Source organism: Melozone crissalis, unplaced genomic scaffold, assembly GCF_028551555.1.
Source record: "Melozone crissalis strain CALT ecotype California unplaced genomic scaffold, PUWL_Pcris_2 ptg000114l_1, whole genome shotgun sequence".
In the NCBI taxonomy this organism is placed as follows: Eukaryota; Metazoa; Chordata; class Aves; order Passeriformes; family Passerellidae; genus Melozone; species Melozone crissalis.
Genome location: NW_026535891.1, coordinates 5,282,063 through 5,309,963, shown reverse-complemented (window position 1 = coordinate 5,309,963; position 27,901 = coordinate 5,282,063). Strand labels below are relative to the sequence as shown.

Here is a 27,901-nt window from a genome sequence, read left to right as displayed (position 1 = left end):
AATCACTAAAAGTCAGTACATTACAGTTTAAGCTAGAAGTTGTTTTTCAGTTTTTCTTGCAGTGGAAAATTCTGAGACCTTTTTTCTACTTGTAATTTTGCTGACTTTTTGCCTGTGCTATCTTTCTGCTTGGTAAAAACATCATCTTGTTTGGGGTGGGTTTATCCTTTACTCTAGGGCATAAAACCCCTTCTAACTAACACACCCTTTGCCTCCTTGGTTATCCTGCAAGACTGGCTCAGCAATTCTTTTTTTCTATATCAAAACTTGCTTCCATCTCTATTCCTTCATCAGACTCTACATTCAAAAATCTTTCTGCTAAGCACACATATCTGTGAGACTTTCTTGTCAAACTTTCATCCTTCCCAACAGGAGGTGTTACAGCAAAACCAAGTATTGCCAGCTGGGGGCTCTGTACAAACCACAAACGGGACGGGACTGCTGGGGAAGGCATCTCAAGCTGTTCTATTTTCCAGCATCACTCTCACTACATGGTTATGACAATGGGAAGATGCCATCAGCTCACATCCCAGGCAGGAGACCAACAGCTCAGTTTTACAACTCACTTTAAAAGTTTTTTGACCAACTGTGGAAACCCAGAGCACACAGGAGCTCACCTGAGACAGACAGGAATTTGCCTTTTCTTTAAGATTTTTCTTTTCTTTTTTCGATTTTTTATCTCTATTGTAAATAAATAAATTACAGCGTATACATAATTCTATCTATTATTATATGTTGTAGATTACTGTAAATAAATAAATTCTAGAATGCGTTATGATACACAGACTGCCAGCAGCTTTCCTTTGCTGCCCAGGGTCTGCAGGGCAAGAGGCAGGAAAGGGTGAAAAGGGAGCTTGTGCTCTGCAGCACAGCAGGCTGAGAGGCGGTGAGGCCCTGAATGGGGAGAAGGGTGCTTGTGCTCAGCCAGCTGCCCAGGAAATGGCCAGAAGCCCCTTGGCCTCTGGTGGTTCTGCTGAAGCCTTTGTGCTGATGACAGAGCGAGTGGGCAGGGGCCGGGGCTGTGGGGATCCCTGCCGGAGCGGTGCCTGGAGATGGCCACAAGCCCTGTGCCAGGTAGGAAGCACCATCCGTGTCCTCCTGCCCGTGTGCTGCTGGCTGGATTGCTGAGGGCTCCCAGGTGCCTCTGGATGGGGCTGCTCTAGAGCTGCTGTGGGGCTGCGGCGCTGCTGCCGGGCAGCTTGGCCGGGCTGGGGCAGCCCCTGAGGGGCTGGGGCACTGGCAAGCCCTGAGCAATGGGCTGTCAGAGGCCACAGGCAGGGCCCCGGCAGCCGCCTTGTTCCTGCCAGAGTTGACTTGCAAGACGGACCCTGGGCACTGTGGAACTAACAGCATCGGTGTTGTTGGGAACCCAAATGCAGGGAAATCTCAGACCTTTGGTCTTGTCAGCAAAGCTTAGAATTAAACACAGGATTTGATTGGAGACCTTGGAAAGGGCTTCCAAACTTAGGTGCTAGAAACGAGAATGTGCATTTCTAGTTTATTATAGCAGAGACACGGGGAGGAAAGTTGAAGTGGAGGAAAGTTTAGAGTTTTAGGGCTGAAGATCTAGAAAATATAAAAGTAGTTACAATGGTAAACAAGAAGCTTAGGATGCAGTGCTGTAAGTTTGTGCATCATAACATGATTGGCTAAGGAAGCGTACACTCTAGCATGAGTCCATAAGACAAAATATTGAAGGACTGGCTGCAAAACATAAATATCCTTGTTGGCAGTGTCTTCTTGGCCAAGAAATCCTTCAAAACTCTTCTAACTACAAGTCTTGTGGCCTTGTGAGCCATGCAGTGGAGATGCGAGCCAAACTCACCCTTCCTGTCTATGTAGAAGAGAAGAAAAAGCAATGGCATCATCTAAAACACTCAGAGGTCTTCTCTCTAGCTCTTTCCAAACTTCCTCAATTCCCCCAAAGTGGGATTTAGCTACAAAGAGATGACAAGGACTCTTAGTGCTGGCTCTTTGACTCCACAGCAGCTGCTTTAGAATCTTTCACATAAGCCTGTATCATTAGAAGAAATGTATCATTAGAAGAAGCTTTCCCAAGTGACTTGCATGGAGGTCTGCTTGAAGGGTATTTGAGGAGAAAGGCTCCCAGCAGAGGTCTGGGCTTTGGCCTGGCTGTGTCCCCTGCTGATTGTGAAGTGTGCCATCAGCTGCAGGGCTTTCTGGGCCAAAAAATATCATCAAGTCCCTTGGACTTGCTCTTTTAGGCCTCTAAGAGCTGGGCCACATTTCGGGGCACATTTGGAGACCTCATCTGTGGGTGGATGGACAACCCGGCATTTTCCCAATTGCTGGGAATGGTTCTCCAGGTCCCTGGTGCAAAACGGGGCTCCCCAGCAAATGCAGATCTGCCAGATGATAAACAATTGTCTTGGCTTGCAGAGAGAAGTGTCTGCTAATGAAGGCAGAAGGCTTCTCTGAAATGGAAAATGTAAATCCCCTCCCTTCAAATGATTCTAATTTAGAAATTCAAATGCTCTCAGGGAAATTTATAGGGATAGGACTGTGCCCGCAGAGCCGGGCAGCGTTTGCTGATGGTCTGAGCCCTTCCTAAAGATCCTGTGTGGGCTGTCTTAGACACCCGGGGCCAGGGATTCCTTCCAAGCTTTGGGCCACTTTGGCTGGGCTGAGGGCGGCCCCAGGGCAGAAGGCAGTGTGTGCAAGGGCCTTGGGTGGCACGCTGCAGCACGGTCTCTGTGCCATGGAACGGAACCCGGTGACCAAGGGCCCTTTGTGACACGTGGGAAATAGAAGTTTGCCCAGCTGCTGGGAACACACAACGGGGCAGAACGGGACAGAGCGGTGCCGTGAGGATCCCCCGCACAGCACACTCGGTCCTGTATGACCCGGAGCCTTTCTGAGGCGTTATTCCTGCAGCTGACCTCGAGGCCAGACCACAGGACTTGGTGACCCGTGGCCTTCCCGAGGCTTCTCTTCTGCAGGTGCCCGCACAAATCCAGTCATTATCATGGAGCAGAGACCCCTGAAAGCGCCCAAGGTGGCCTGGGGGGAAGAGGAGGAAGAAGGCCCTGGAGCTGCCTCAGCACATGAAACCAAAGAGATGGTGCCGTTTGAGCTGCCACAGGAGGGTGAGTGGCAGAGCTGGGCCACAGGGTTGGTGCCTGCAGCCAACTTGGCACCATTCCATCCCACCCCATTTTATCCCATCCCACCCAATCCCATCCCATTCCCACGGACAGGACGGAAGAGGGGCCAGGCAGACACCCCGCAGGGGCCCTGCTCCATCCCCTGCGGCATCCCGGGGCTGTCCCTGCCTGGGGAGCGCAGGGCTGGGCTGTGTTCTCCGTCCTCTCCCACAGCCCCTCAGCTCTGGCTGCGCTCGCTCTTTGCCAGGTGCAGCCCTGCAGCGCACACAAGAGCAGGACCCCGCCCGTGGCCTCTTCCGCAGCACAGCCCAGGTACCTGCAGCCATCCCCACCTGGGCTGGGCCTGCTGGCACCACGCTTGGAGCATTCCCTGCAACATCCCTGGCTTCTTGCCCTTCTCCTACAGGCGGTCTGCCAATTCATCAAGAAAATTCGGCAGGAAGAGACCAGCACCATGGGCACTGGGCTCAGAGCATATTCCTTGCTTTCTTGGATTACAAAGAAACTCGCCACGGTCGAGGAAGTTGGGTGAGGGTCCTTGCAGCCAGGACGGTGCGGCGTTTGAAAGCACCCTTGAGGATCACAACGGTGACTCAAGTCTCTATGTGCCGCCGGAGCCTGGAGAGCTGCAACAGCGCGCGCTGATATATAGGTATGGATAGGCAAGCGACATACGATCTCTTCTCCTCATATTTAGAAAGGCGAGGAGTAAAAGGGATAGATTTAAAAAAGGAATTACCAGGGTTATTAGCTTATGGTCATTCTAAAGGAATTTTTGCTAACCCACATACAGTTCATGAGATAGCAGAGTGGAAAAAGTTTGGGGATATCCTGTGGGATACAGTGTTAGATGATGATAAGTCAGCAAAGAAATTTGGTAAGTTATGGCGGGTGGTATATAACACGTTGCTTCAGCAGGTTTCTGAGAGAAAGGCAGCAGAAAGGGCAACAGAAGCTTATAAGAAGAATATAGGGTATGGTCGTGAAGATGATCCCCTGGCACCTTCTGTAACTTAGATACTTATGCCTAGGAGTCCCCAGCAGAGTGGTGTGCAGGATTTTCCTATAGATAGTGTGGAACCGTCTGCACCCTTACTGTTGGGGGAGGAGGGCAAGTTGGATGGTGGAGGTAAGAGCTCGCCTCCGCCGCCAGCTTCAGGCAGGTTGGATGGTGGAGGTGGGAGCAAGCCAGCTTCACCTCCGCCTCCAGCTTTGCCTCCGCCGCTTCCCTCACGTGAGTCGGCTTCGGTGGGGGGGTCGCTTCCCTCGCACAAGCTGGCTCCGGTTTCATCGACTCCGGTTTCACCAGCCTTGCCTCCACCACTTTCCCAGAATGAGGCAGCTCCAGCGGGGGGGCCGCTTCCCCCACAGGAAGCCTCAGTGTCTGTATCAAAGTGCCAGCAGCATAGCACCCTTAAAGGGCCAGATCCTATCCCGAGGGCACACAGTGACCTATGGGGGGAGATGGCTAAACAGAGAAGGGAAGCTTGGGCTGCTGTGGCAAAAGAAGTAATGCAAATGGGGGATGGTGAGGCGATGGAAGTAGCTTCTAGCCTTGCATGTCCGGTTACTTATACACCACAGTATGATGCTCAGGGGAACCTTATACATAATTTGGCAGCATATGAGCCTTTAGACTGGAAGTTGTTAGCTCAGTTACGTTCTACAGTTAGTCAGTTTGGAGTAAAAAGTGAACCTGTTAGGCAAATGCTAGATTATCTTTTTAATACTCAGATTTTATGTCCGAATGATTTAAGAGGAATAGTTCGGTTGATATTTACTCAGCATCAGCAGTTATTGTTTAATGCACATTGGCAGGCGTTGGTCAATGAGTCAGTTGCTGTACAGCGAGCTCAAGGAGATCCATTACGTGGAGTGACAATGGATGAGCTTATGGGCTTAGGAGCATATTTGCATACAGAGGCGCAGATGATATCAGGAGCAGATAAGCTTAGAGAGTCTATGCGATTAGTGCGTGCAGCAATAGATATGGTTTAAGAACCAGGAGGGTTACCGGCTTATATGGGCATTAAACAAGGTAGAGAAGAATCATTTGGGAATTTTATAGATAGGGCAACTGCTGCTATAGATCGGACTGGTGTTGCAGACTTCATGAAGGGGGCGCTATTGAAGCAGTGTGCCTTACAAAATAGCAATCCAGCAACACAAAGAGTGTTAGCTACTTTAGGGGCAAATTGGACCATTGAGGAAGCGTTAGAGCGAATGGCATTAATGCCAACAGCTTCACAGGCATTTGTAATAGATGCACTAAAGGAGCTAGGGTTAGGATTACAAAAGCAAGCAGAGTCTACTCAAAGTCAAGGGTTAGCTGCTCTTGCTCCTCTCCGAAGTGGCTCACTGGCGGTTACGCAGGGCTCGAGACCATTCCTCAAGTGCTACAGATGCGACAGTGAGGGACATACACGACGAACATGTCGAGCAACCGGGATATGGTGTCACAACTGCCGATCCGGTTCCCACAACTCTGCAGCTTGTAAGCGCCGGTCGGGAAACTATTCCAGGAGCGCGCAGTAGGCGAGCTTCGCCCAGACACAAGTAGCCACCGTGACATCGGAGACACCAGCTGCCGACGCAACATCGCTGCCAACTCCTGTCTGCAACCAGCCACAGCAGGGAGCCTCGGCTTGGACTTATCAGCAGCAGTAGACGTCACATTAATGACAAATCGGCCTGAAAGGATACCAACTGGAGTAAAGGGTCCTCTCATTTTAAATGAACAAAAATGTGGAGCATTGTTATTAGGACGTTCTTCAATAACTATGCTTGGATTATTTGTATTACCTGGTGTTATCGATGCGGATTATACAGGGGAAATACAAATTATGGTTTACACCCTTTATCCTCCTATTAAAATAACAAAAGGACAACACATTGCACAATTAATACCATTATCACAAATGACATCTGGTATACCATCATTTACTGGACAAACGCTGGATGAAAAGGGTTTTGGCTCTACTGGTCTTACACTTTTGACTGTGGATTTACAAAACAGACCAAAACAAAAGGTGGAAATTACCCATGGACATCAAAGCATAACCCTTTATGGATTATTGGATACAGGAGCAGATACCAGCATTATTTCTCCAGAAGCATGGCCACAACATTGGCCTCTATTCCCATCATCAAATATGCTCACCGGAGTAGGAGGATTTACATTAGCAAGTAGATCACCACTTTTGTTAGTGTGTATTGATGATCAACAAGTATCTGCTGTGTTTTCAGTTGTTCAATTACCTCCTACAGTTTCTTGTTTAATTGGAAGGGACATTTTAACACAATTGGGAGTGGTGTTAACTAATCATCACCCTTTGGGGTGATTGCCATTGCTTGGACTTTCCCCATTCCATTCACCTGGAAAACAGATACACCGGTGATGGTTAAGCAATGGCCATTAAAAGGGGAGAGTCTTATGCATGCCCATGAATTGGTAAAGGAACAATATTCACAGGGACACTTACAACTTTCTACGAGCCCTTGGAATACACCTATTTTTGTTATCAAGAAGAAATCAGGGAAATATCGTTTGTTACATGATTTACGAGCTGTAAATGAACAAATGGAACCTATGGGAGTTTTACAGCCTGGTCTTCCAAATCCAGCTATGATCCCAGAACATTGGCCGCTTTTAATTATTGATCTAAAGGATTGTTTTTTCACTATTGGGTTACACCCTGATGATATGAAAAGATTTGCTTTTACTTTACCAGCAATAAATCGGGGAGAACCGGATAAAAGATTTGAATGGACGGTACTTCCACAATGGATGCGCAACTCGCCCACATTATGTCAGCTTTATGTTGATGCTGCATTACAGCCATTACGTCGCAAATGGCCAGCAACTATAATATATCATTACATGGATGATATTTTGTTTGCACAGCAACAACCATTTTCCTCTTTGCAGATTAACACCATTAGGGACACTCTTGCAGCATATTCACTTGTTATTGCTACAGAAAAATTTCAAACTACAAAGCCATGGAAATACTTGGGGTGGACTTTAACAGATCAAAAAGTAATACCACAAAAATTGGAATTACAATTGGATATTAAGACTTTGCATGATGCACAGAAATTGTTGGGAGACTTACAGTGGTTAAAACCTATTGTGGGAATACCAAATCATTTGTTAGAAACCCTACGACCTTTGTTAAAGGGTATTGACCCTACTACTCCTGTACATCTGACAAAGGAGCACCATCTTACCTTGCAGCAAATTAGTAACTGTGTACAACAAGGGTATGTGTCTCGTTGACAACTCGACTGCCCTATTGACCTTACTATCTGGAATAGTCCTTGCCATTTGCTTGGTGCTCTCTCTCAACAACAGGAGAAAACGGGGGAGATACGAGTTTTGGAATGGTTATCACCACCATTACAACATAAGAAAACAATATTCTCAAAAATTGAACAATTGGCTGTGTTAGTCAAAAAAGGGCGTCTCAGAATTATTGAAGGGGATGGTCGAGAACCTGCTACCATTAGATTACCTATGGAGAAAGAAACTTTGGACTGGTACTTGATTAATTCAAAGAATTTGCAGGAAGCATTATTAGCATCATCTGCTAAAGTAGAAACCAGTAAATTAGTGCCTAAAGTTTTGCAATGGATGACAGAATGGAACTGGATTACTCGACCATTGAGAGAAGAACGCCCTATAGAAGGAGCTATTACAGCTTTTACAGATGCGGGAAAGAAATCAAGGCGTGCTGCTGTCACCTGGCAAGAAAAAGGACAATGGAAGCATCGACTCCTTACAGCAGATCCTGCAGATAGCTTACAAACCTTGGAATTGTTAGCAGTAGTATGGGCAGTGTCTAATTTACAGGAGCCTTTAAATGTGGTCACAGACTCTATGTATGTTGCAGGAGTAGCCAGACGAATAGAGGAAGAAGCAATTAAGGAAGTGAATAATAAATGATTGTATGAGTTATTGATACAATTGAGGAAAGCTTTACGAGAGAGAAATGCAGCGTATTCTGTGATTCATATTAGGAGTCATAAATGGTCTGAAGGTTTAGGAGAAGGAAATGAACGTGCAGACAAATTGGTTACCTTACCCATTGATAACTCTTGTCCTATTGACAAGCATACTTTGGCCAGAGAGGCACATAGTAGATATCATTAAAATGCAAAAGGATTAGCAAAACACTTTGAGCTGAGTTTGTCAGAAGCTAAGGCCATTGTTAGAGCATGTCCAATATGTAGTTATCATAATGGGGGAATAGGTTTAGGCATGGGAGTTAATCCTCGAGGTTTAGAAATAAATGAGAAATGGCAAATGGATGTTACACATGTTCCTAGATTTGGTAAAGTTAAGTGTGTGCATGTCACTATAGATACATATAGTCACTACATATGGGCTATGGCTCAGGCAGGACAGAAAGCTACACATGCTATTAGGCACCTGATAAGTTGCTTTGCTGTTATGGGAGTTCCAAAGAGTATCAAAACGGATAATGGTCGAACTTATGTATGTGCTAGGGTCCAGAAATTCTTAAATCGGTGGACCATTAAGCATGTGACAGGTATTCCACGCTCTTCTACCGGACAGGCAATAGTAGAAAGAGCAAACGGCACCCTTAAATGGTATATTGAGAAGCATCAAGATTTAACAGACCCACAATCATGCTTGGCTAAGGTTCTATATGTGATCAATCATTTATGTATTTTTGGGGAAGATGATACCCCTCCTGCAATTAAACATCATCCGAGGTCAGGTCAGAAAAATACTGAGGAGACAGAGGTCTGGGTTAAGTATAAGAACCCAAGTACAGGATTATGGGAAAAACCTGCAAAAGTATTATATTGGGGTCGGGGGTATCTTTGTGTTTCCTTACCTACAGGACCTTTGTGGGTGCCTGCTAAGTGGACTAAACCTGTTTTTGATGCAGCCTCTGGTGGACCGCCTCACGGAGGAGGACAAGGAGTGACTGAGGAAGAAACTGCCCCTAGTCCTACAACCGCTACTGCTACAATTGAAGGGACACTCGGAAGTGTTGGACAGAGCACTGACACGCCACTATCGGACGGCCCAGGAGTTGATTGGTTTTATTGACTCATTATCAACTTTTCATTTAACAAATCCAGCAAAGGCACTTTGCCTTGACTGTTATGATCCACATTGTGCTGCCTGGATAGCCCTACGCTGCGGGGGTTGTGATAATACTTTTTGGATAGAACAATCATTATTATGGGATTTATGGTGTCACACTTGTGAGCACGAGCACATGTGGGGTAAAAACTGGCAAGATGAATTAAGGAGGCAGACGGGGCAAAATGCATATGTAACTTTAAATCTTTAGGAGTCTCCTGAACAGAAAATTCTTGCTTATTATCGTTGGGAAGTACAATGTGTTGTGAACAGAATTAAGGTTCAAAGTAAATCACGTATAGTCTCTGCAAGGTGTAGAAAATTATTACCTTTAACGCAACATTCTATTGTAGGGCCCTTCAGGGGGAATCCTGAAAGAGCATTAGATCATTGCATTGAAAAATTGCAAAAATTGAGTTTGCAAGTGACAGGACCAGTGAAATTAGGAGCAGCAAAACTGAAAACTGATAAGAAAAAGAAGGCTAGAAAGGGAACGACCTCTTCTAAATAAGGCTAATTAGTTTCTATGAATAGAACACTTTTATATTTATGGGACCCTCAAGAGGGTATAGTTGATGAAGAAGACAACGAGCAATACAAACAACGATTACAAAATAAAATACACCTTGCGCTAAAGAAAGAGCTTGAACTATTAGCCTTATATAGTAAGAAAGGTGAAGAGGCTTTGCAAACACCACCATTAAACTGGTTGCATTGGATCGAAGAGACAGACTTTTATACTGGTCCTTACTTACATTCACTTCCTTGTTATGTTTGTAAAAGAGATTCTGATACGTGCTATGCATGGATAGCTTTGCATTGTGCAGGTTGTAATAAGGTTTATTGGTACTCACAAAGATCAATAGGAAATTTATGGTGTAGACCTTGTTTTGGGAAGTGGATTCAAGATTTCGTCTGGGTTAGAGCTCTTGAGCAAAGTACTGGCCTGCCAGGAAGGTCAGGATTACAACTTTATGAGAGTGCAGAACAAGTGGCTATAGCATATATTAGATGGAAGTTGCAGCAAGTACTTAGAGAGTTTGAAATTACTGGTGCCTCACGCATCATAGCAGCTCACTGTAAAGCTGATTTGCCTTTAAATCTACCACACGTTATACCTGTAAGCAAGGATGCTGATTTGGAATTAGACCAGTGTATTCAAAAACTAACTTAGGTCTACATTAACCGTTCTAACAAGCCAGATAAAAGACAGAAAAGAAAGGGAGAAAAATGAAGCTTGTTCTTATTGTACTGCTCAATGCTGTAGCGAGTGAAGCAATAGGGATAACACGTTTCAGTCAGCAGAGAGAAAATCTATGGGTAACATTTGCTAATCAAATTAATCAATCATCGCTTTGTCTTAGTCTTGGAGGAGTTACTAATCCATTTTGAACATGCCTGGTGGGACTTCCAGTGTGGTCTCCTGGAGAATTTTGCGGTTTGATAAATAATCGAACCTTATGTATGTCTAACATGTCAAACATCACATTGCCAGTGCAACAAGGGTACACTGCGGGTCAGAGTGATGGCTATCGCCAATGCTTACTAATCCAATCACTTAACACTTCTTTGCATTCTCCTCCTGAGGAATTGGATCTTTTTGGAAGTGCAAATGCCAGTATGCCTAACACTACAGCTGGAGGATGGTTCAGTTTCAAACCCTTAGATGCCCAGAATTTAAATCAACCTGAAGACACATGGGCCACCTTAGATTCATCCCTGAATTTGAGTGAATTCTCTCCACAGCATTATAATCAATGTAACGGCACAAACATCACGGCACCTATGAAATTACCCACAGGAATATTTTTGATCTGTGGAGATAGAGCATGGAATGGTGTACCAGCTAAACCACAAGGTGGACCCTGTTATCTGGGAAAATTGTCCTTATTTCACCCTAATGTGTCCTTGCTAATGCGGTTGAGTCAAAATTCAAATAGAAAGAGGCATAGCATACATGACTTAGACTGCAGCCAGATAGGAGATCCACAGTTTTGGGGTACATTCAGACAAGTAGTAGTTTCAATATTTTGCCAGAAGGATCTGCCAATAAGGCTATGAATTTAGCAAAGCAATTAGGGTGCTGGGCAAAAAATGCGCTGAACAAGACATCCCAAATTCTAGACATGTTAACTGCAGATGTGCAGAGTGTTAACCATGCAGTTTTGCAAAATAGGGCTGCTGTAGATTTTTTGCTCTTAGCACAAGGACATGGTTGTGAAGAGTTTGAGGGAATGTGTTGCATGAATTTGTCTGATCATTCGGTGTCTATTCACACTAAGATAAAAGAATTACAACAAGGACTTCACAATCTCAAAGAAGAAGAAGGTTTAGGAATTGACGAGTGGCTTAAAAACTTAGGACTTGGGCCATGGCTGCGAAACTTTGTGATCTATGCTATAGGACTACTGGGTGTAGTTTTACTGTTTTTGCTTATTTTGCCTTGTGTCTTTACTTGTATTCAAAACATGGTTGGCCGTATGATAGCTAAAACTTGGCACACTAATCTCCTTGCTCAAGAAGAAAACGGGGGAAATGTGGAGAATATTGTTAATAAATGGTTAAGTGAGAAAGGCCATCCTGACATAATGCCGCTGGTTAAGCTCGAAAGGGAGGACAGCAGTCTCTGATTCAGTGACTGCTGACAGGCAAGAATGCCGGATGACCTTGCTGCAACATGAGGAAAGGGAGGTGAGATTAGTCGTGAATATCTGCAGAATGTAACAAAAGAATAAGCACAAGAATGTAGAAGTAGGTGTAGTTGCTGATATGTAACTAACCAATCCTGAGCTCAACTTTTGCAATATGTATGAAGCTTATTAGGAACTGTATTTAACCCGCCGTATTCGATCAATAAATGGGACTTGGATGAACCAATTGGTGTCTGGGTCTCCTTGCTCCGACATTCCCACATCTTCAAAACCAAGACCTCTGCTTGAGGTGTCACTGGGCCTCATGAAAACAAAGATCTTTTTTGATACTATGGGGGCTTATGGAACCAAGGGACAATTGTGGTGCTGCAGGGCCCCAAGCAGGTCTGGTTGGCTTGGCCTGACTGGTCCAGCCGATCTTGCATGTTGAAGGTTGCTTCTCATCTGTCCCTAAAACTCTGGAGTTCTGTGCTTTCCTTCCTGTGGGAAAGAACTCTCCGTTTCCTCCAGGTGTTCATGGCCAAAATTAGGATTTTACCTCCATATTTGATTAAATCCGAAGATTCTTTCTATCTAAAACCTGCTAGAACAGACTCCTCTGGATGGCCTTGGCATCTTGGGGACCACCTCTCATCTGCCTTCAGAACACTGGAGGGATGTGCTTTTCTTTCCATTGAAAAAAACATTTTCCATGCAGGCGTCTCTGGCCAAAATTGGGAATCTTCCTCCAAAATTCCTTATATCCAAGGATAGCTCCCAGACAAAAGCTGCCAGGACTGTCTAGGTTCCCTTGGCTTTATGAGGGCCAGCTCTCACCTGCCTGTGAAATACTTGGGCTCTGTACTTTCCTTCCTATGGAAAAGAACTGTCCTTCTTGTCCAGGTGCTCATGGAAAAACTAGGATTTGGCGTCCCAAACTCTGTCTATCCAAGGATTGCTCCCAGACAAAAGCTCTGAAGACAAACAGGTCTGGCTGGCCTTGGCCTCCTTGAGGCTGCCTCTGATCGGCCTTCAGAACTCCGGGGCTCTGTGGTCTCCTTCCTGTAGAAAAGAACCATCCTTCTTGTCCAGGCACCCTGGCCTCAAGCACACGAGCACTGTACAGGGACAGAGGAGCTCTGTGCTCAGTGGGGTGGGGACTGAGGACAGCAGAGGAGAGCCCTGGGAGGGACTGAAGGGAGGTTTCAGAGATGGTAGGTCCTTTTAATATAATAGTAAACAGGGAGAAAAATGGAAAAAATTAATGTAAATTGCCACTGAGGAGATCAAGACTGGACAGAAGGACAAAGGAATTTCCCTTGCAGGGCAGGGCTGTGGTGCAACACAGCCCCCAGAAGGAGTCTGGGTCAGCCCCGGGCTTTGTGTGGACAGGCAGAGGCAGGCAGGAGGCAGAGCTGTCAGCAAAGGAAGGGCCCAGCCAGCTGGGGCAGCCGGGGGATGCCGACAGCCTGCAGGGACAGAGGCGCAGGGCAGGGACACCGTGGGACAGCCTGGGCTGCACAGGGCACAGGGATGGGCAACAGCTGCAAGACAGCCCTGCCAGAGCCAACTTGGGCAGCACTTTGGCCATGGCTACTGGCCTTGGGCCTGAGGCAGGAGCAGGAGACAAGTGACCCTTGCAGGGCTGGGGCCTCATTGCCTCCTTGTCCCTGCTCAGCAGCCTGGCAGGGGCTGCCCCATGCTCCTGCCCTTGCCATTGCACATCCCCACATGCCAGTGCCCATCCCGGGAAGAGCCCTGAGCAAGGAGGGAGGGACAGCATCTGCCTGGCCAGGGGCTGGGACTCAGGCCTTGGCCCTTTGCATTCCTCAAACACATCCAGGTGTGCTCAGCACCAGAGACACCTTTGCCTTCTTTGTCCCCAGCTGTCATCACTGCCTCCAGTGCTCTGCTCAAACTGGAACCTGGGGACACTTTCTCAGTCGTGTTCCTCAGTGGGAACCATTAAAACTTCAGGAAACTTCAGACTTTCAATTTAAGTTTGAGTTCTTGAGTTTTTTGAGGACACTCTCAGGGACTGAGTCTGATGTAAACAACACCAAATCCCCGAGAGGGTCCTTAAAATCCTTGTGCTGTGTCTGTGCTGCTGAGCTTTAAAGGAACAGCTCTTCCCAGGACCAGCTCCTCTCCCAGCCCAGCAGGGCTGAGGGCTCTGCCTGCAGGCACTGAGGGGACAGGAGCCAGGCAGAGACAGGCTGAAGGCAATCAGGATTGGGAAGAGATTGAGCTGAGACTTCACTTGGGGAAACATCTACATAGCCCTGTGCATGATGAGTGTGTGGGTGCAGGGCAATATCCCCTGTGCTCCTGGAGGGATCTCCTGAAGCCAGCACACTCCACAGCCTGGGATAGGGCACGACGGCTCCTGTTGCCAGGGACACCTGCAGGGGGTGAAGCTGGGGCTGCAGCCAGGGCTGCCCAAGGTTGTCCTGCAGAGCAGCTCCTGCAGCCCTCAGGGCTCTTGGCCAGCCCAGGGCATGTGCCACCTGCCAGGGGCAGCTCTCAGCCTGCCTGGCAGCTCCCCATGGACACTGCAGGGGAGAAGTTGGAGCTGCAATGGTGCCACCCCCATCAGGGCAGATTCCTCCTGCTGTGGAGATGGTGCTGCAAGGCCAGGGCTGCTCTCAGCTTTCTCCTGAAGGGAAGGGAAAGGGGCTGTAAGCTTTGGCTGTGTCACATACTCCTGCACTGTCACCCTGGGCATCAGCAGATGGGCCTCAGATCTCCCTCAGAAAGTGCCTCCTCAGCCTCCTCTCCCTACAGACAGCAGCAGCAGCTCCTTGGCTTGCAGCATTTCTGTCTGGCCTGCCCTTAAGGCCCTGCTGCCAGGGAGATGCCCCTGAGCAGTGCCCTGTGCTGGGAGGGGTCTGCAGGGCAGAGCTGAGCCCTCAGGGCTGGGCTGGGCTCTGGCAGCCCTGGCAGGGACAGTACTTGGATATAGAGGAACTGCTCCCAGCAGGCACAACTCCAGGCAGCAGAGAGCCAACCCTTGGTAACCCTCCCTGTCCAGCTTCAAAGGGAAAGAGAGAAAAGTTGGGAGAAAATTATTTTTAAACTGGAGAATTCACAAAGTCCATTTTGTTTTCAAGCTCTGTTTTAGGTGTGATCACGCTTAAATCAAAAGAGGTGTAATGAACAAAGGGCATCTGTGTGGCGACTAGCACTGACTGCACTGGGGCACAGGGAGCCCTGTTTTCCTTCTGGGCTCCAGAGTGTTCAGGCTGAGAGCAGTGCTGAAGATGAGGCAGAAACTCAGCAGACAAACCTGAACTCAAATAAAGTTTAGCAAAGTTCCCTCACAGGAAGAGAATTAATTTTGAAGGGAATTCTGACTAAAATACATAGGATAGATTTAAAGACTTGGTCCAGCTATTCAAGTCTTCTTTCAACAGTCCACGATCCCCAGAGTGAAGAAATGTCCAATCTGGCACAGCCATTTCTTTCCCAGGCAGGTGTTAATGCTGTATAAATACATGTACCAAAAGGCACCAAATGTCCAACAGCAGCTCCATCAGCTACTTCCTCCTGCTGGCATTGGCAGACACACGGCAGCTGCAGCTCCTGCACTTCTGCCTCTTGCTGGGCATCTCCCTGGCTGCCCTCCTGGGCAACAGCCTCATCATCAGCACAGTAGCCTGCGGCCACCACCTGCACACGCCCATGTTCTTCTTCCTGCTCAACCTGGCCCTCACTGACCTGGGCTCCATCTGCACCACTGTCCCCAAAGCCATGCACAATTCCCTCTGGGACACCAGGGACATCTCCTACTCAGGATGTGCTGCTCAGGTCTTTTTCTTTATCTTCTTCATCTCAGCAGAGTATTTTCTCTTGACCGTCATGTGCTACGATCGCTATGTGTCCATCTGCAAACCCCTGCACTACGAGATCCTCCTGGGCAGCAGAGCTTGTGCCCACATGGCAGCAGCTGCATGGGCCAGTGGCTTTCTCAATGCTCTCATGCACACAGCCAATACATTTTCCCTGCCCCTGTGCCATGGCAATGCCCTGGGCCAGTTCTTCTGTGAAATCCCACAGATCCTCAAGCTCTCCTGCACAAAATCCTTCCTCAGGGAACTTGGAGTTTCTGTTTTCAACACCTTCTTAGCATTTGGTTGTTTTGTGTTCACTGTTTTCTCATATGTGCAGATCTTCAGGGCTGTGCTGAGGATCCCCTCTGCGCAGGGACGGCACAAAGCTTTTTCCACCTGCCTCCCCCACCTCACCGTGATCTCCCTGTTTGTCAGCACCTCATTTTTTGCCTACCTGAAGCCCCCCTCCATGTCCTCCCCATCCCTGGATGTGGCAGTGTCAGTTCTGTACTCGGTGGTGCCTCCAGCCCTCAACCCCCTCATTTACAGCCTGAAGAACCAGAAGCTCAAGGATGCCCTGAGGAAAATGATGACTAGCTGCTTTTGAGAAGCAAAAATTGCCTGTTTTCTTTTGCATAGCTTTTGGAATGGAACTCATGACAGGCCCGACAGGCCTTCCTGGGTCTTTGGTAGGGGTCAGTGGGATTTTTAGTCATAATGTTGTACTTGATGAAGTTATTTAATCACCATCTAATTCACCGTCTTTCTCTTGAATTTGACCCACAAGCTCTGTAAACCAGGCATTGGGCTATTGCTACATTTGAAGAAAAGAAGCTACCTTGCAGTGCCTGTTTTATCTGGAATTCCAACTCTGAGCTCTGCGTGAAGTTAGGGGGAAGAAGGGGAAAAGAGTCCCAGCAGAGCAGCACGGCCAGGGAGCAGCAGGGATTGGTCCTTTCAGAGCTGCTTTGCCCAACTCCAGCCTGTCCTTCCCAGCCCTGCTGTGGCTGTAAGGCCGGAGTGCTCTGACAGCTTGGTCACTGTCCTGATGCGTGTCCCTGCTGTGGCCACAGGCTGGGCCAGGCCGTGGGCACTGCTGGGACACAGCTGGGCTCCAGCACAGCAGCTCCAGCAGCAAAGGGCATCTCCTGAGGGCAGGGCAGGGAGGCTTTGCTCCCCTCCAGAGCTGCTGTCAGCAATGTGCTCCAGGAATGGCCTGGCACAGCAGAGCCCAGTGCCTGGGGCTGGGGGGGAGTGTGCAGGGGGGGCTCACAGCAGTGTCCTGGCACAGCCAGAGCTCCTGGCATGGACCTGGGGCAGCAGCAGAGCAGGGCCTGGGCTGTGTCTCTGTTCTGGGGCAGCCTAGGAAGGTGCCCCAGGGCAATTGTCCCACACCAGCCCCTGCAACCACCATTGCCAGCACTGGCCTCTCCCCACCTGCAGGAGGTTGTTTGTCCCTGCACGGAGGGACACCAAGTGACCAGACCAGCAGGCCATGTTTGCTCTGTGCTGAGGAGATCTCAGCAGGGCATCGTGTGTGTGAGGGGAGATGAACCCCAGTGAGCACAAACACCATCAGCAGCACCCGGGGGTGGCACAATTCCAGTGGCACAAACAGGGCCTTGAGGCCACTTCACTCTGAGAGTAACGTCCTCTGGGAAAACACCTGAATTCTTTGCTGGGTTGTGGTTAAGACTGCACAGAGAGAAATATCCCAGGCAGGGAGGCTCCCGGGAAAAAATGCTCAGGGCAGCCATGGAGTGCACAAAGGGACATTGGATAGAGTGAGGGTCTGTGGGGAGGAATCAGAGCTGCCTCCCTTCTGAACCAACACTAGGACCTGACAGGGCTGTGCTGTGTTATGGGCACTGAGCTGGCACTGAGGGATGTGGAAAAGGCCTTTGGTGTCAGGGCTGTTGAGAAGGCTGGGCAGCGTCACTGTGGGACCTCTCTCAAACCACTTGGAAAGGCCAGAGCCATCCCAGAGGGTCCTGGGCACTTGGGAAGGGCAGACATGGAACCAGTCTGCACACAGGGCAGGGAGGGGGACTGGGAGAGTCACAGCCTGGTCAGGCTCAGCAGGGAAGGGGATGTGGCAAATCCTCCTGCAGCCATTCCAGGCACTGGCAGGACAGGGCAGGGACTGCAGAACCCACGTGGGAGGGAAAAGGAGGGGATGTTGTGTGCCCAGACTTCAGCCAGGCCTGGGACAGGGTCTGCTGTGGTTTCCTCAGAGCCAGACTGGAGAGAGCTGGGCTGAAAGAGTGGAACATGGGCTGGGTGGGAGTTTGGCTGAACAATGAGGGTCAAATGTCATCCATGGTACAGAGTCCTCTTGGCAGCCATGCCCTGGTGACATCCCTCAGTGACCAACCCTTGGCCACCACTGTGGAATATTTCTGTCATCTCTAAAAGGGCATGAAATGTACTCTCAATTCCTTTGTGGAGGCTGTCAAATTGCAGGGAGTCTGTAACTGAACTCATCTCATTAATGGTGACTGCAAAATGTAATTGGGCAAGGTGACTGATTTGGGTAAATTTATCTTGCCATCAGGTGCCAAGCAAGCCACAAGAAAGCGCAGAAAATACGTATGCTTCAAAAGAAAGTCATTTCAATAGGGTAAAACCCCAACCCAATGAAAAAATGAAAAACTCAAACCAAATCAAAAAACCCAAAGCAAGACCCACCCACAACAACACAAAAACCCCACAAACAAACCAACCACAAAAAGAAAAAGCCACAGAAGAAAAGCAAATCCACAGGAAATCTCCTACTGGCAGAAAATGTTTAACCACCTTGTGGCGTGTGAGGATTCTGCATGTGTAGGTGCTGTTTTGAAAGAAAAACTTCTTAAAAAAGAAATTATTCCCTACCTCCCATGTCCCCCCGCTTCTCTCAGATGATTTCTGATCATGGTGTGACATGGAATGGAACATCCCTTGGGTCAGTCCAGCCCAGCTGTCCCATCCCTGTTCCCCAAGAACACTTGCCCACCCCAGGCCCATAGGTTGGGGGGTTGCAGACGCCTCATGCGGGGGAGCACTGAGACAGGGACAGGAGAACAGAACAACATTTACTCTTGTCAAGGACAGTAGAACAGAACAGCCTTGGAGAAACGGATTAAGGATGTACCTCTGGCAAACAGAAGTCCCACAAAATGCAAGCACAATGCCAGCTCAGCTCTGCAAGGCTGACAAAACAGAAGGTAGGCAAAACAATAATATTGCCCTTACTCAAAAGGGGATCAAGGAACAGCCATCTAAAAACTACTCTAGATGTTGAAGACAAAACCCAAAGAACCATGAAAGGATTTGTGATAAGGGGTGCAACTATGTCAAATAAACACAAAGGAAGTGGGGATAGCTAATGAATACATAATCAGTGTGTGTGATAAAAACTCTTTTCATTCAATGCTTAATGCACTCCAATGGAGGAAGGATGGCCCAAGTGATCACCATGCTGTAATAAAGAATACCTGCTTTCAAATACTCCAAACTGTGTTCAGAAGTGTCTATCCTGTGGATTTCAGTATCAGTGGTGTCCTTGACTCCATTATGCCCCACACAATTGTCCCTTGGTTCCATGAGGCCCTGCTGTAGAAGAATGGACCCTTAGTTCCATTGGGTTTCAAACTGTCAAAATGGCCTCCTTGGTTCTGCACTGCCACAATGCTCTCCTTGGTTCCACCAGGCCTTGGTGTGTCACAACAGCCCCTTGGTTCCATCAACTGCCAGAGTGTCACCCTGGTCTCTTGGATCTGCAGTGTCACAATGGACAATTGGTCACAAGCAGCTCAGCTGTGTCACCATGAATATTTGGCTCCATGGGGTCCCAGAATGTCACAATGGCCCCTTGGTTCCATGAGGTTCCACAGCATCACCATGGTCTCCTTGGATCCACTATATCTCTATGGACCATTGGTTCCATGTGGCCCTGCTGTGTCACAGTGGTTCCTTGGTTCCATGAAGCCCCACAGCATAACAATGGAATCTTGTTCCCGTGAGGTTCTGTACTGTCACAATGGTCTCCTTGCTTCTGGACTGTAAAAATGGGCCCTTGGTTCCATGAGGTTCCATAATGTCACAATGGTCTCCTTGGTTCCACGAGTTTCCCTGATGTCACAATGGTCTCCTTGGTTCCACGAGTTTCCCTGATGTCACAATGGTCTCCTTGGTTCCACAAGGCCTTGTTTTGTCACAAAGGACCCATTGTTCCCTGAGCTTCCATGGTGTCACCATGGTCTCCTCAGATCCACATTGTCACAATGGACAATTGGCTCCATGGCCCCTGCTGTGTCACAATAAACCCTCAGCGCCATGAGGTTCTATGGTGTCACAATGGTCTGCCAGGTTCAACAAGGCCCTGGAGTGTCACAATGGTTGCTTAGTTCCAGGACCTTCCACAGCATCAACAATGGTCTCCTTGTTTCTGCAGTGTCATAATGGACCCTGGTTCCATGAGGTCCCTAAATGTCACTGGTCTCCTGGGTTCCATGTGGCCCTGCTGTGTCACCACAGCCCCTTGTTTCCATGAGTTTCTGTACTGTCTGCAATGGTTCCTTTGTTCCAACGAGGCCCTGCTGTGTCACAATGGACCCTGGGTTCCATGAAGTTCTTCAGTGTCACAATGGCCCCTTGGATCCATGAGATGCCACAGTGTCACCATGGTGTCCTTGGATCCGCACAGCAATAATGGACCATTGTTTCAGCTGGAATAGCTGCTAATAAAGCCCAGGGTAGGGAAGCAAAAAGGGCATTTGCATGGTATCCACAGATGTTTAATTCAGCTGTGTGGTGAGATATTCAGGGTCACAAGGCAGAACTCCTGGGGTGAGTCCAGGTTTCTGTATCTCCAGAGGAAGGGGCTGATGAGTGCCACGGGGGCAGTACAAAGGTGGGGCCAGTGGGAAAATAGGGAGGGAGTGGCTGAGGGACAGAGAACAAGGTGAAGGAGCCAATGGGGTCGAACAGCTTTTGAGGGAAGCTTCTTGTGTCTCCCTAACCCAGGGAATGCTTCTCAGGGTCTCCACAGCTGCAGAGTGTCAAAACGGCCCCTTGGTTCTTTTGGATTCCTCAGGATCCCAGTGGCCCCTTGGCTGCATGAGGCCCAACTGTGTCACACTGGCCCCTTGCTTCCATTGGGCCCCACAGGGTAACAGTTGTCCCCCCCCTTAGTTCCATGAGGCACTGCAAAGTCACAATGGACCTCTGGTTCCATGAGTCCCACATTGTCCCATGAATCCTTAGTTCCATGGGGACGTAACATCCTTAGTTCCTGTAGTGTCACAATGGTCCCTTGGTTCCATGGAGACACAAAGTGCCACAATGGCCCTTTGGTTTCACAAGGCCTCAAGGTCTAGAAATGGCCTCCATGGTTTCCTGCAGCCATGCTGTGTCACAATGTATTACAGCGACCTGAGTGGGTCGCTGGGGTGGTGAGAGAAAGACGAGAATCTTGTTTCTTGATCAGAAGGCTGGATTTATTGATATATGATATATTATACATTATAACTATACTAAATAGAATAAAGAGAGAAGTTGCAGAGACTGCTAAGCTAACCTAAGAATAGAAAGAAATAAAGAATCTATAACAAAGTTGTGTCCAGGGGCTCTGTCCCCAGCTTGCTCCTGTGATTGGCCCTTAATTATAAACATGGGAACATGAACCAATCACAGGTGCATCCTATTGCATTTCACAGCAGCTGATAATCATTGTTTACATTCTTCTTCTGGAGCCCTTTGCTTCTCAGAAGATACACAACCCCAAAGAAAGGATTTCTGTGAAAAAATGTCTGCGACAACAATGGACCTGTGGTTCCATGATGCCCCAGAGTGTCACAATGGTCTCCTTGATTCTGCACTTTAAGAATCTCCCCTTGGTCACACGGACCCCCACAGTGTCACTATTGTGTCCTTGGTTCAATTAGGCCTTGATGTGTCACAATGCTCCCTTGGTTCCATGAGGCCCCATGCATCATAATGGTCTCCATGGTTCCATGAGGCATTCCTGTGTCACACTGGCCTCTTGTTTCCATGGGGCTCCCAAGAGTCACAATGGTCCCTTGCTTCCATGAGGCCTTGAAGAGTCACAGGAGTCTCCTTGGTGCTACAGTGTCACAATGGACCCTTGGTTCCATGGGGACTCACAATGTCAGAAGGGTCTCCTTGGTTCCATGAGGCCCTGGAGAGCCCCTTGATTCAACGAGGCCTCCAAGTGTCATCATGGCCTCCAGGATTCCATGAGGCCCCGCAATGTCCCAATGGACCTTTAATTCCATGGGGTCCTGCACTGTTCCATGAATCCTTAGTTCCATGGGGCCCTGGAGTGTCACAATGGCCTCCTTGGTTCCACGGTGCCACACAGTGTGACAACTGCCCCTTGGCCTGCCAAGACTCCACAGTGTCACAATGGTTCCATGCTTCCATGAGGCCTTGTAGTGTCAGAATGGTCTCCATGATCCCATGAGGCCTTGCAGTGTCACCACAGACCATTGGTTTCATGGAGCCCCACAGTGTCACTATAGTCCCCTTGGCTCCACAAGGCCCTGAAGTGCCACAATGGCCCTTTGGTTCCACAAGGCCTCCAAGTGTAAAAATGGCCTCCATGGTTCCATGAGGCCCTGCTGTGTCACAATGGGACCCTTGGTTCCATGATGCCCAGAGTGTCACAATGGTATCCTTGGCTCCACGGTGTCAGAATGGACCCTTCTTCCCATGGACACCCACAGCGTTCACTGCAGTGCCCTTGATTCCATCAGGCCCTGCCATACTCCAATGGCCCCTTGGTTCCAGTGGGTCCAAAGTGTCAGAACAGTCTCCATTGTTCCATGAGGCCCCACAATGTCCCTGTGCTCTCCTTGGTTCCTCAGGGCCCCACAGTGGAACAATGGACTCTTGGTTCCATGATGTTCCTCAGTCCCAATGGTCTCCTTGGATCCGCAGTGTCCCAGTGGCCCCTTGGCTCTGTGTGGCCACGCTGTGTCACAATGGCTTATGGTTCCATGAGGCCACACAGTTTAACAAGGGACCCTTGGTTCCATCAGGCCTTGCTGTGTCACAATGGACTTCTGGTTCCATGAGCTTTCACACTGCCAGCAGCAGTCTCCTTGATTCTGCAGTGTCACCATGGACCCTTTGTTCCATGAGGTTCCGCAGTAGAACACGGCCACCTTGGTTTCGTGAGGTTCTGCAGTGTCACAATGGACCCATGGTTCCACGAGGCCTTGCTGTGTCACAATGGCCCCTTGGTTCCAAGAGGTTTCTCAGGGTCACAATGGTCTCCTTCGATCCGCAATATCACAATGGAGCATTGGGTCAATGTGGCCCCAATGTGCCAAAAATAGATTTTGTTTCCATGGGGTTCTGCTGTGCCAGAATGGACCCTTTGTTCCATGAGTTTGAACAGTGTCACATCTGACTCCTTGGTTCTGTGAGGAACCACTGTCACCAAATCTCTGAAATATCAGAATAAGGCTCCAAATATTATTTTGGTGTTTAAGAGGGCATCATTTATTCAGGCCTGAGATCTGGTGAGAGATAATCCTAACCTCACATGGACATGTAATTCTATCAGTGTCTTCCTTATATACAGTCAGAATGTACCCATTTCCAAAAAACCCAAAACCCACTCCAAGTTCCCAGATTCACTCCTCGTTTTCTCAATTCCTGCACCCTTGAGCCAGATGTCTTCTTCTCCTCTTCCAACCGTCCTTGCTGGGAAAGCAGCCCTTGCATGCCTTGTTCCTGTGCTGAAAGTTCACAGGCACAGTAAAAATTGAATTAACCCTTTTGGTATCAGCCCCAGGCTTTGTGTGGACAGGCAGAGGCAGGGAGGACGCAGAGCTGTCAGCAAAGGAAGGGCCCAGCCAGCTGGGGCAGCCGGGGGATGCCGACAGCCTGCAGGGACAGAGGCGCAGGGCAGGGACACCGTGGGACAGCCTGGGCTGCACAGGGATGGGCAGCAGCTGCAAGACAGCCCTGCCAGAGCCAACTTGGGCAGCACTTTGGCCATGGCTGCTGGGCCTGGGCCTGAGGACACGAGGAGACAAGTGACCCTTGCAGGGCCGGGGCCTCATTGCCTCCTTGTGCCTGCTCAGCAGCCTGGCAGGGGCAACTCCATACTCCTGCCCTTGCCATTGCACATTCCCGCATGCCAGTGCCCATCCCGGGAAGAGCCCTGAGCAAGGAGGGAGGGACAGCATCTGCCTGGCCAGAGGCTGGGGCTCAGTCCTTGGCCCTTTGCATTCCTCAAACACATCCAGGTGTGCTCAGCACCAGAGACACCTTTGCCTTGCTTGTCCCCAGCTGTCATCACTGCCTGCAGTGTTCTGCTCTACCTGGTACCTGGGGACAATTTCTCAGTTGTGTCCCTGACAGGGATCTCTTCAAAGTACAAGAAACCTCAGTGTTTCAATGTAACTGAGTTGTTGAGGGTTCTGTGACATCACTGAGTGGGTTGTGACATCACAGAACTGGCTGGGGCATCACAAAGTAGGATATGAGTCCATAGAGCAGACTCTGCCACCATAGGGTGTGGGTCTGTGACATCAGAAAGTGGGTTGTGACATCACCATGTGGCTGTGTAACATCATAGAGCAGGCTGTGACATCACAGAACAGACTGTGACATCACAATGTGACTTTGTGACATCACAGTCTTCTGTAACATCACAGAACTGCTGTATGACATTACAGAGTGACATAATAGAGTTAGTTCTGTGACATCACGGGGACTGTGTGACATCACAGGGGCTGTGTGAGATCACTGAGAAGGTCAATCCTCCCCAGCCCCCCCTCACAGTTTACCCCAGAGAAGTCCAACACTGCTCAAGCACGGTGGGGTCCTCTGTCCCCCTGGGTCCCCCCGCCAGTGTCACAATGGTCCCTACATTCCATGGAGCCACACAGTCCCATACCATGTGTGGCTCCATGGAATGTAGGGACCATTGTGACACTGAGAGGCCCCATAAAACCAAAGGGTCCATTGGAGCCTCATGGAACTGTGGAACCATTATGACACTTTGGGGTGTCATGGAAGCAAGGGACCATTGTGACACTGCAAGATACCATAGAGCCAAAGGTTCATTGTGACATTGCAAGACCTCATGGAACCATGGAGACACCATTAAGAGACTTCACAGCCTCATGGAACCAAGGGGCCATTATGACACTGAGGGTACTCATGGAATCATGGAGACCATTGTGGCACTATGAGGCCTCATGGAATAAGCAAAGCATTGTGACACTGTGAGGCGTCATGGAACCAGTGAGACCATTGGGACGCTGTGGGTCCCCACAGAACCAAGAGGACCATTGTGATACTATGGGGACTCGTGAAACCAAGAGGCCTTTGTGACACTGCAGGGCTGCATGGAACCAAAGTTCCATTGTGACATTGCAGGGCCTGATGTCATCAGTGGTCCATTGTGACACTGGGAAACCAAAAGAGACCATTGTGACACTGCAGGGCTGCATGGAACCTTGGGGCCATGGTGACATTGTGGAACACCATTGAACCAAGGGTTCATTGTGACACTGCAGGGCTGCATGGAACCAAAGCTCCAGGGTGGCACAGAGGGGCCTTCTGTCATCAATAGTCCATTGTGACACGGTGGAGCCAAAGGAGACCATTGTGACACTGCAAACCCCCAGGGCCCGAAGGTCCATTGTGACATTGCAGGGCTCATGAAACAGAGGAGTCAGGTGACATTTGGGGCCCGGGGAACCACAGAGACCACTGTGACACTGCAAGGCCTCATGGAATCATTGGGACCATTGTGACACTGCTGAACTCCATGGAATGGGATGCCCCTTGGTGCCAAGACCCTCAAGAACTCAGTTGTCTGTGCTAATGAAATACTGGGGCTCCATGCTTTCCTTCCTATAGAAAAAGATCTCTCCTTCTTCTCCAAGCCTCCGTGGCCAAAACTGGGATTTCACCTCCAAATTTCTTTATATCCAGGGATTGTTCCCATCGGATATTGCCAGGACAAGTCTGGCTGGCAGTGGTTTCACAAGGGTCAGCTCTCATCTGTCCCCAAAACACTGGGGAAGGCTCCAGGCTCTTCTTCCTATGGGAAAAAACTGCTGCTTCTCCAGGCGCCCATGGATGAGATTGAGCTTCCACCTCCAAAATTCCCTATATCCAAAGATTGCTCCCATATAAAATCTGCCATTACTGACAAGCCTGGCTGGCCTTGGGCTAGTGAGGCTCTCATGGGCCTTCTAAACACTGGAGCTTTATGCCTTCTTCCCGATGGAAAAGAACTGTCTTTCTCGTCCAGGTGCCCATGGCCAGAATTGGGATTTCACCTCCAACATTCCCTGTTGTGACAGACTGGAAGAGATTGTTGGCTGGAAATATTTTGTGTGTGAGGGGTGAAGGGGCAGGTCCACCCCTGCCCTGCCCTGGAACCCCAATCCCCCCAGAGCCTCTATCCCAGCCCAGCAGTGGCTGCCAGTCCCTGGCACAGCACAGGCAATGCTCCACAGCCACCTCTGCAGCCCCCAGCCCAGCTCCTGAGGGACCAAATGAGCCCAAGGCCCACCTGGGGGAAGGGTGCAGGGAGAGCAAGGGGTATTGAAGGCTGACCACAAGGCAAGCACACATCTTGACCCTACCTCCTCTTGGAATTTCAATCTTTTCAGTGCTGGAATCCAGGACTTGGTAGCTGTGTGTGTGCTTCTCTGTATCTTTTTTGTCTTTCTTTCTGTCTGTGTCTTCTTCTGTTTCTTTGCTCCTGCAAATTTTGATTAACATGAAATTGAACAGGCTTAGCACTTGTGAAGTTGAATGGGTCAAGTCAATGCTTTGAGAAGTGTTTTTTGTTGATTGAATGTCATAGAAAACCTTTTTTCAAAGTTTCTCTGATTTTCTAAAATTACCAGTAAAGACTGGTTTGCTCTTTTGAGCTCCTGAGAATCTCTTGTTGGTATTTCTCCAGTGCATCCAACTCAGAGAACACAAAGAATTGTAATTCCTTTTAAATGTCTCATTGAGAGAGTTGTTTGGGGCTTGGGGGTCAGAGCTTGTGTGTCCTGCTTGGCACAGCCCAGGCAGGGCTTTCCCAGCCACATTCCACACTCCATTGCCCAGCTGGAGCCGCTGGTGCCTCTTAGTTGTGCTGCCCCAGCCCCAGGGACGCTCTCCTTGTCTGCACATTCCCCCACGGTCTCTGGGCAGGGATGGCCTCAGTGGGGGCTGCTGACATCCTCAGCGCCTTGGAGGCTGCTGCTGAATTTTCCTGCTCCAGAGGCTTGTTCAGCCTTCAGCTCTTCAGAGCAGGAATTCAGTGTCCCAGGGCTCATTAACATTCAGAACACCTTAACCAGCCAAGCCTCTGGGGATAATTTGATTTCAGTTTTCAAATCTTTTGTGGTTAATTCAACAGATTTCAGAAGTCTATTTAAAGTGAATACACTATATTTAAAAATACAGGATGAGAAAATATTTTTTTAGGTCCTGTAATATTTTTTTTTAACTGGTAATTCACTGACACGTGCAATCTCCAATTGACACCGAATCCAAGTACCTCCTCATGCAGTTTGAATGGATTTGAAAATCAAGACCCTTTATGGCTGACAATCAATCAGACTCTGTCCCTACTCCCACACCACCCTTTCCCCCATTCCAGCCCTGGCACTCAGAGCAGCCCTGTGCAAATCTGAGCTCCCTCCAGCCCAGGCTGCACCTGCAGCTTTCAGCTCCTTGGTTCCAACTCCCACCTGCTTTCCTTGGAGAAGGAGCTGCCTGAGACACAGAGGGATGTTCATTTCTTGTCAGCCAACAAAGCCAAGGCAAGTCACAGCTCCATCAAATGCAAAAGTCATTCTTCTCCCTGGCTCTGCCCTGCCTCTGATTCCCACAGCCTGTCCTGTTTCCTTCATCCCTGCATTGCCAGGGACTTTCTGGGACAAGGGAGCTCTGCTCTGGATATGGAGGGAGGTTGAAGTGCATACACTGGAGTGGGAACCACAACTCATCAGGTTTGTTTCCTTTGAGGGATCAGGAACTGGTGAGACTCAGAGGCACAGAAAGGTTTCTCTTCGTGGCCAACATAAAAAATATGAACATGATAAAATTTAAGAAACATCAAAACCCTTCCCTCTTCTCCTTGTGACATCCCAGCGATATCTGACATGTCCACCATCCACAAGGGATTCTCATACAGGAAGAATTTCAGACAAAGGCATAAGAATA

The 27,901-nt window shown here is 48.9% G+C and overlaps 2 protein-coding genes across 2 annotated transcripts in view; both read left to right on the top strand.

Moving 5' to 3' along the window:
* Window positions 1-27,901, top strand: part of LOC128948180 (olfactory receptor 14J1-like) — a gene marked incomplete at its 3' end in the record, with an annotated part of 233,143 nt that overhangs the window by 139,478 nt on the left and 65,764 nt on the right. The gene's annotated exons all lie outside the window — the stretch shown is intronic.
* Window positions 15,387-16,310, top strand: LOC128948181 (olfactory receptor 14J1-like). Its single transcript, XM_054292790.1, has one exon. The coding sequence runs from the start codon at window positions 15,387-15,389 to the stop codon at window positions 16,308-16,310; it is 924 nt and encodes a 307-aa protein (XP_054148765.1).

Excerpts from the sequence above, each read along its gene's own strand:
- LOC128948181 (XM_054292790.1), top strand. The coding sequence starts at position 15,387 with ATGTCCAACAGCAGCTCCATCAGCTACTTCCTCCTGCTGGCATTGGCA.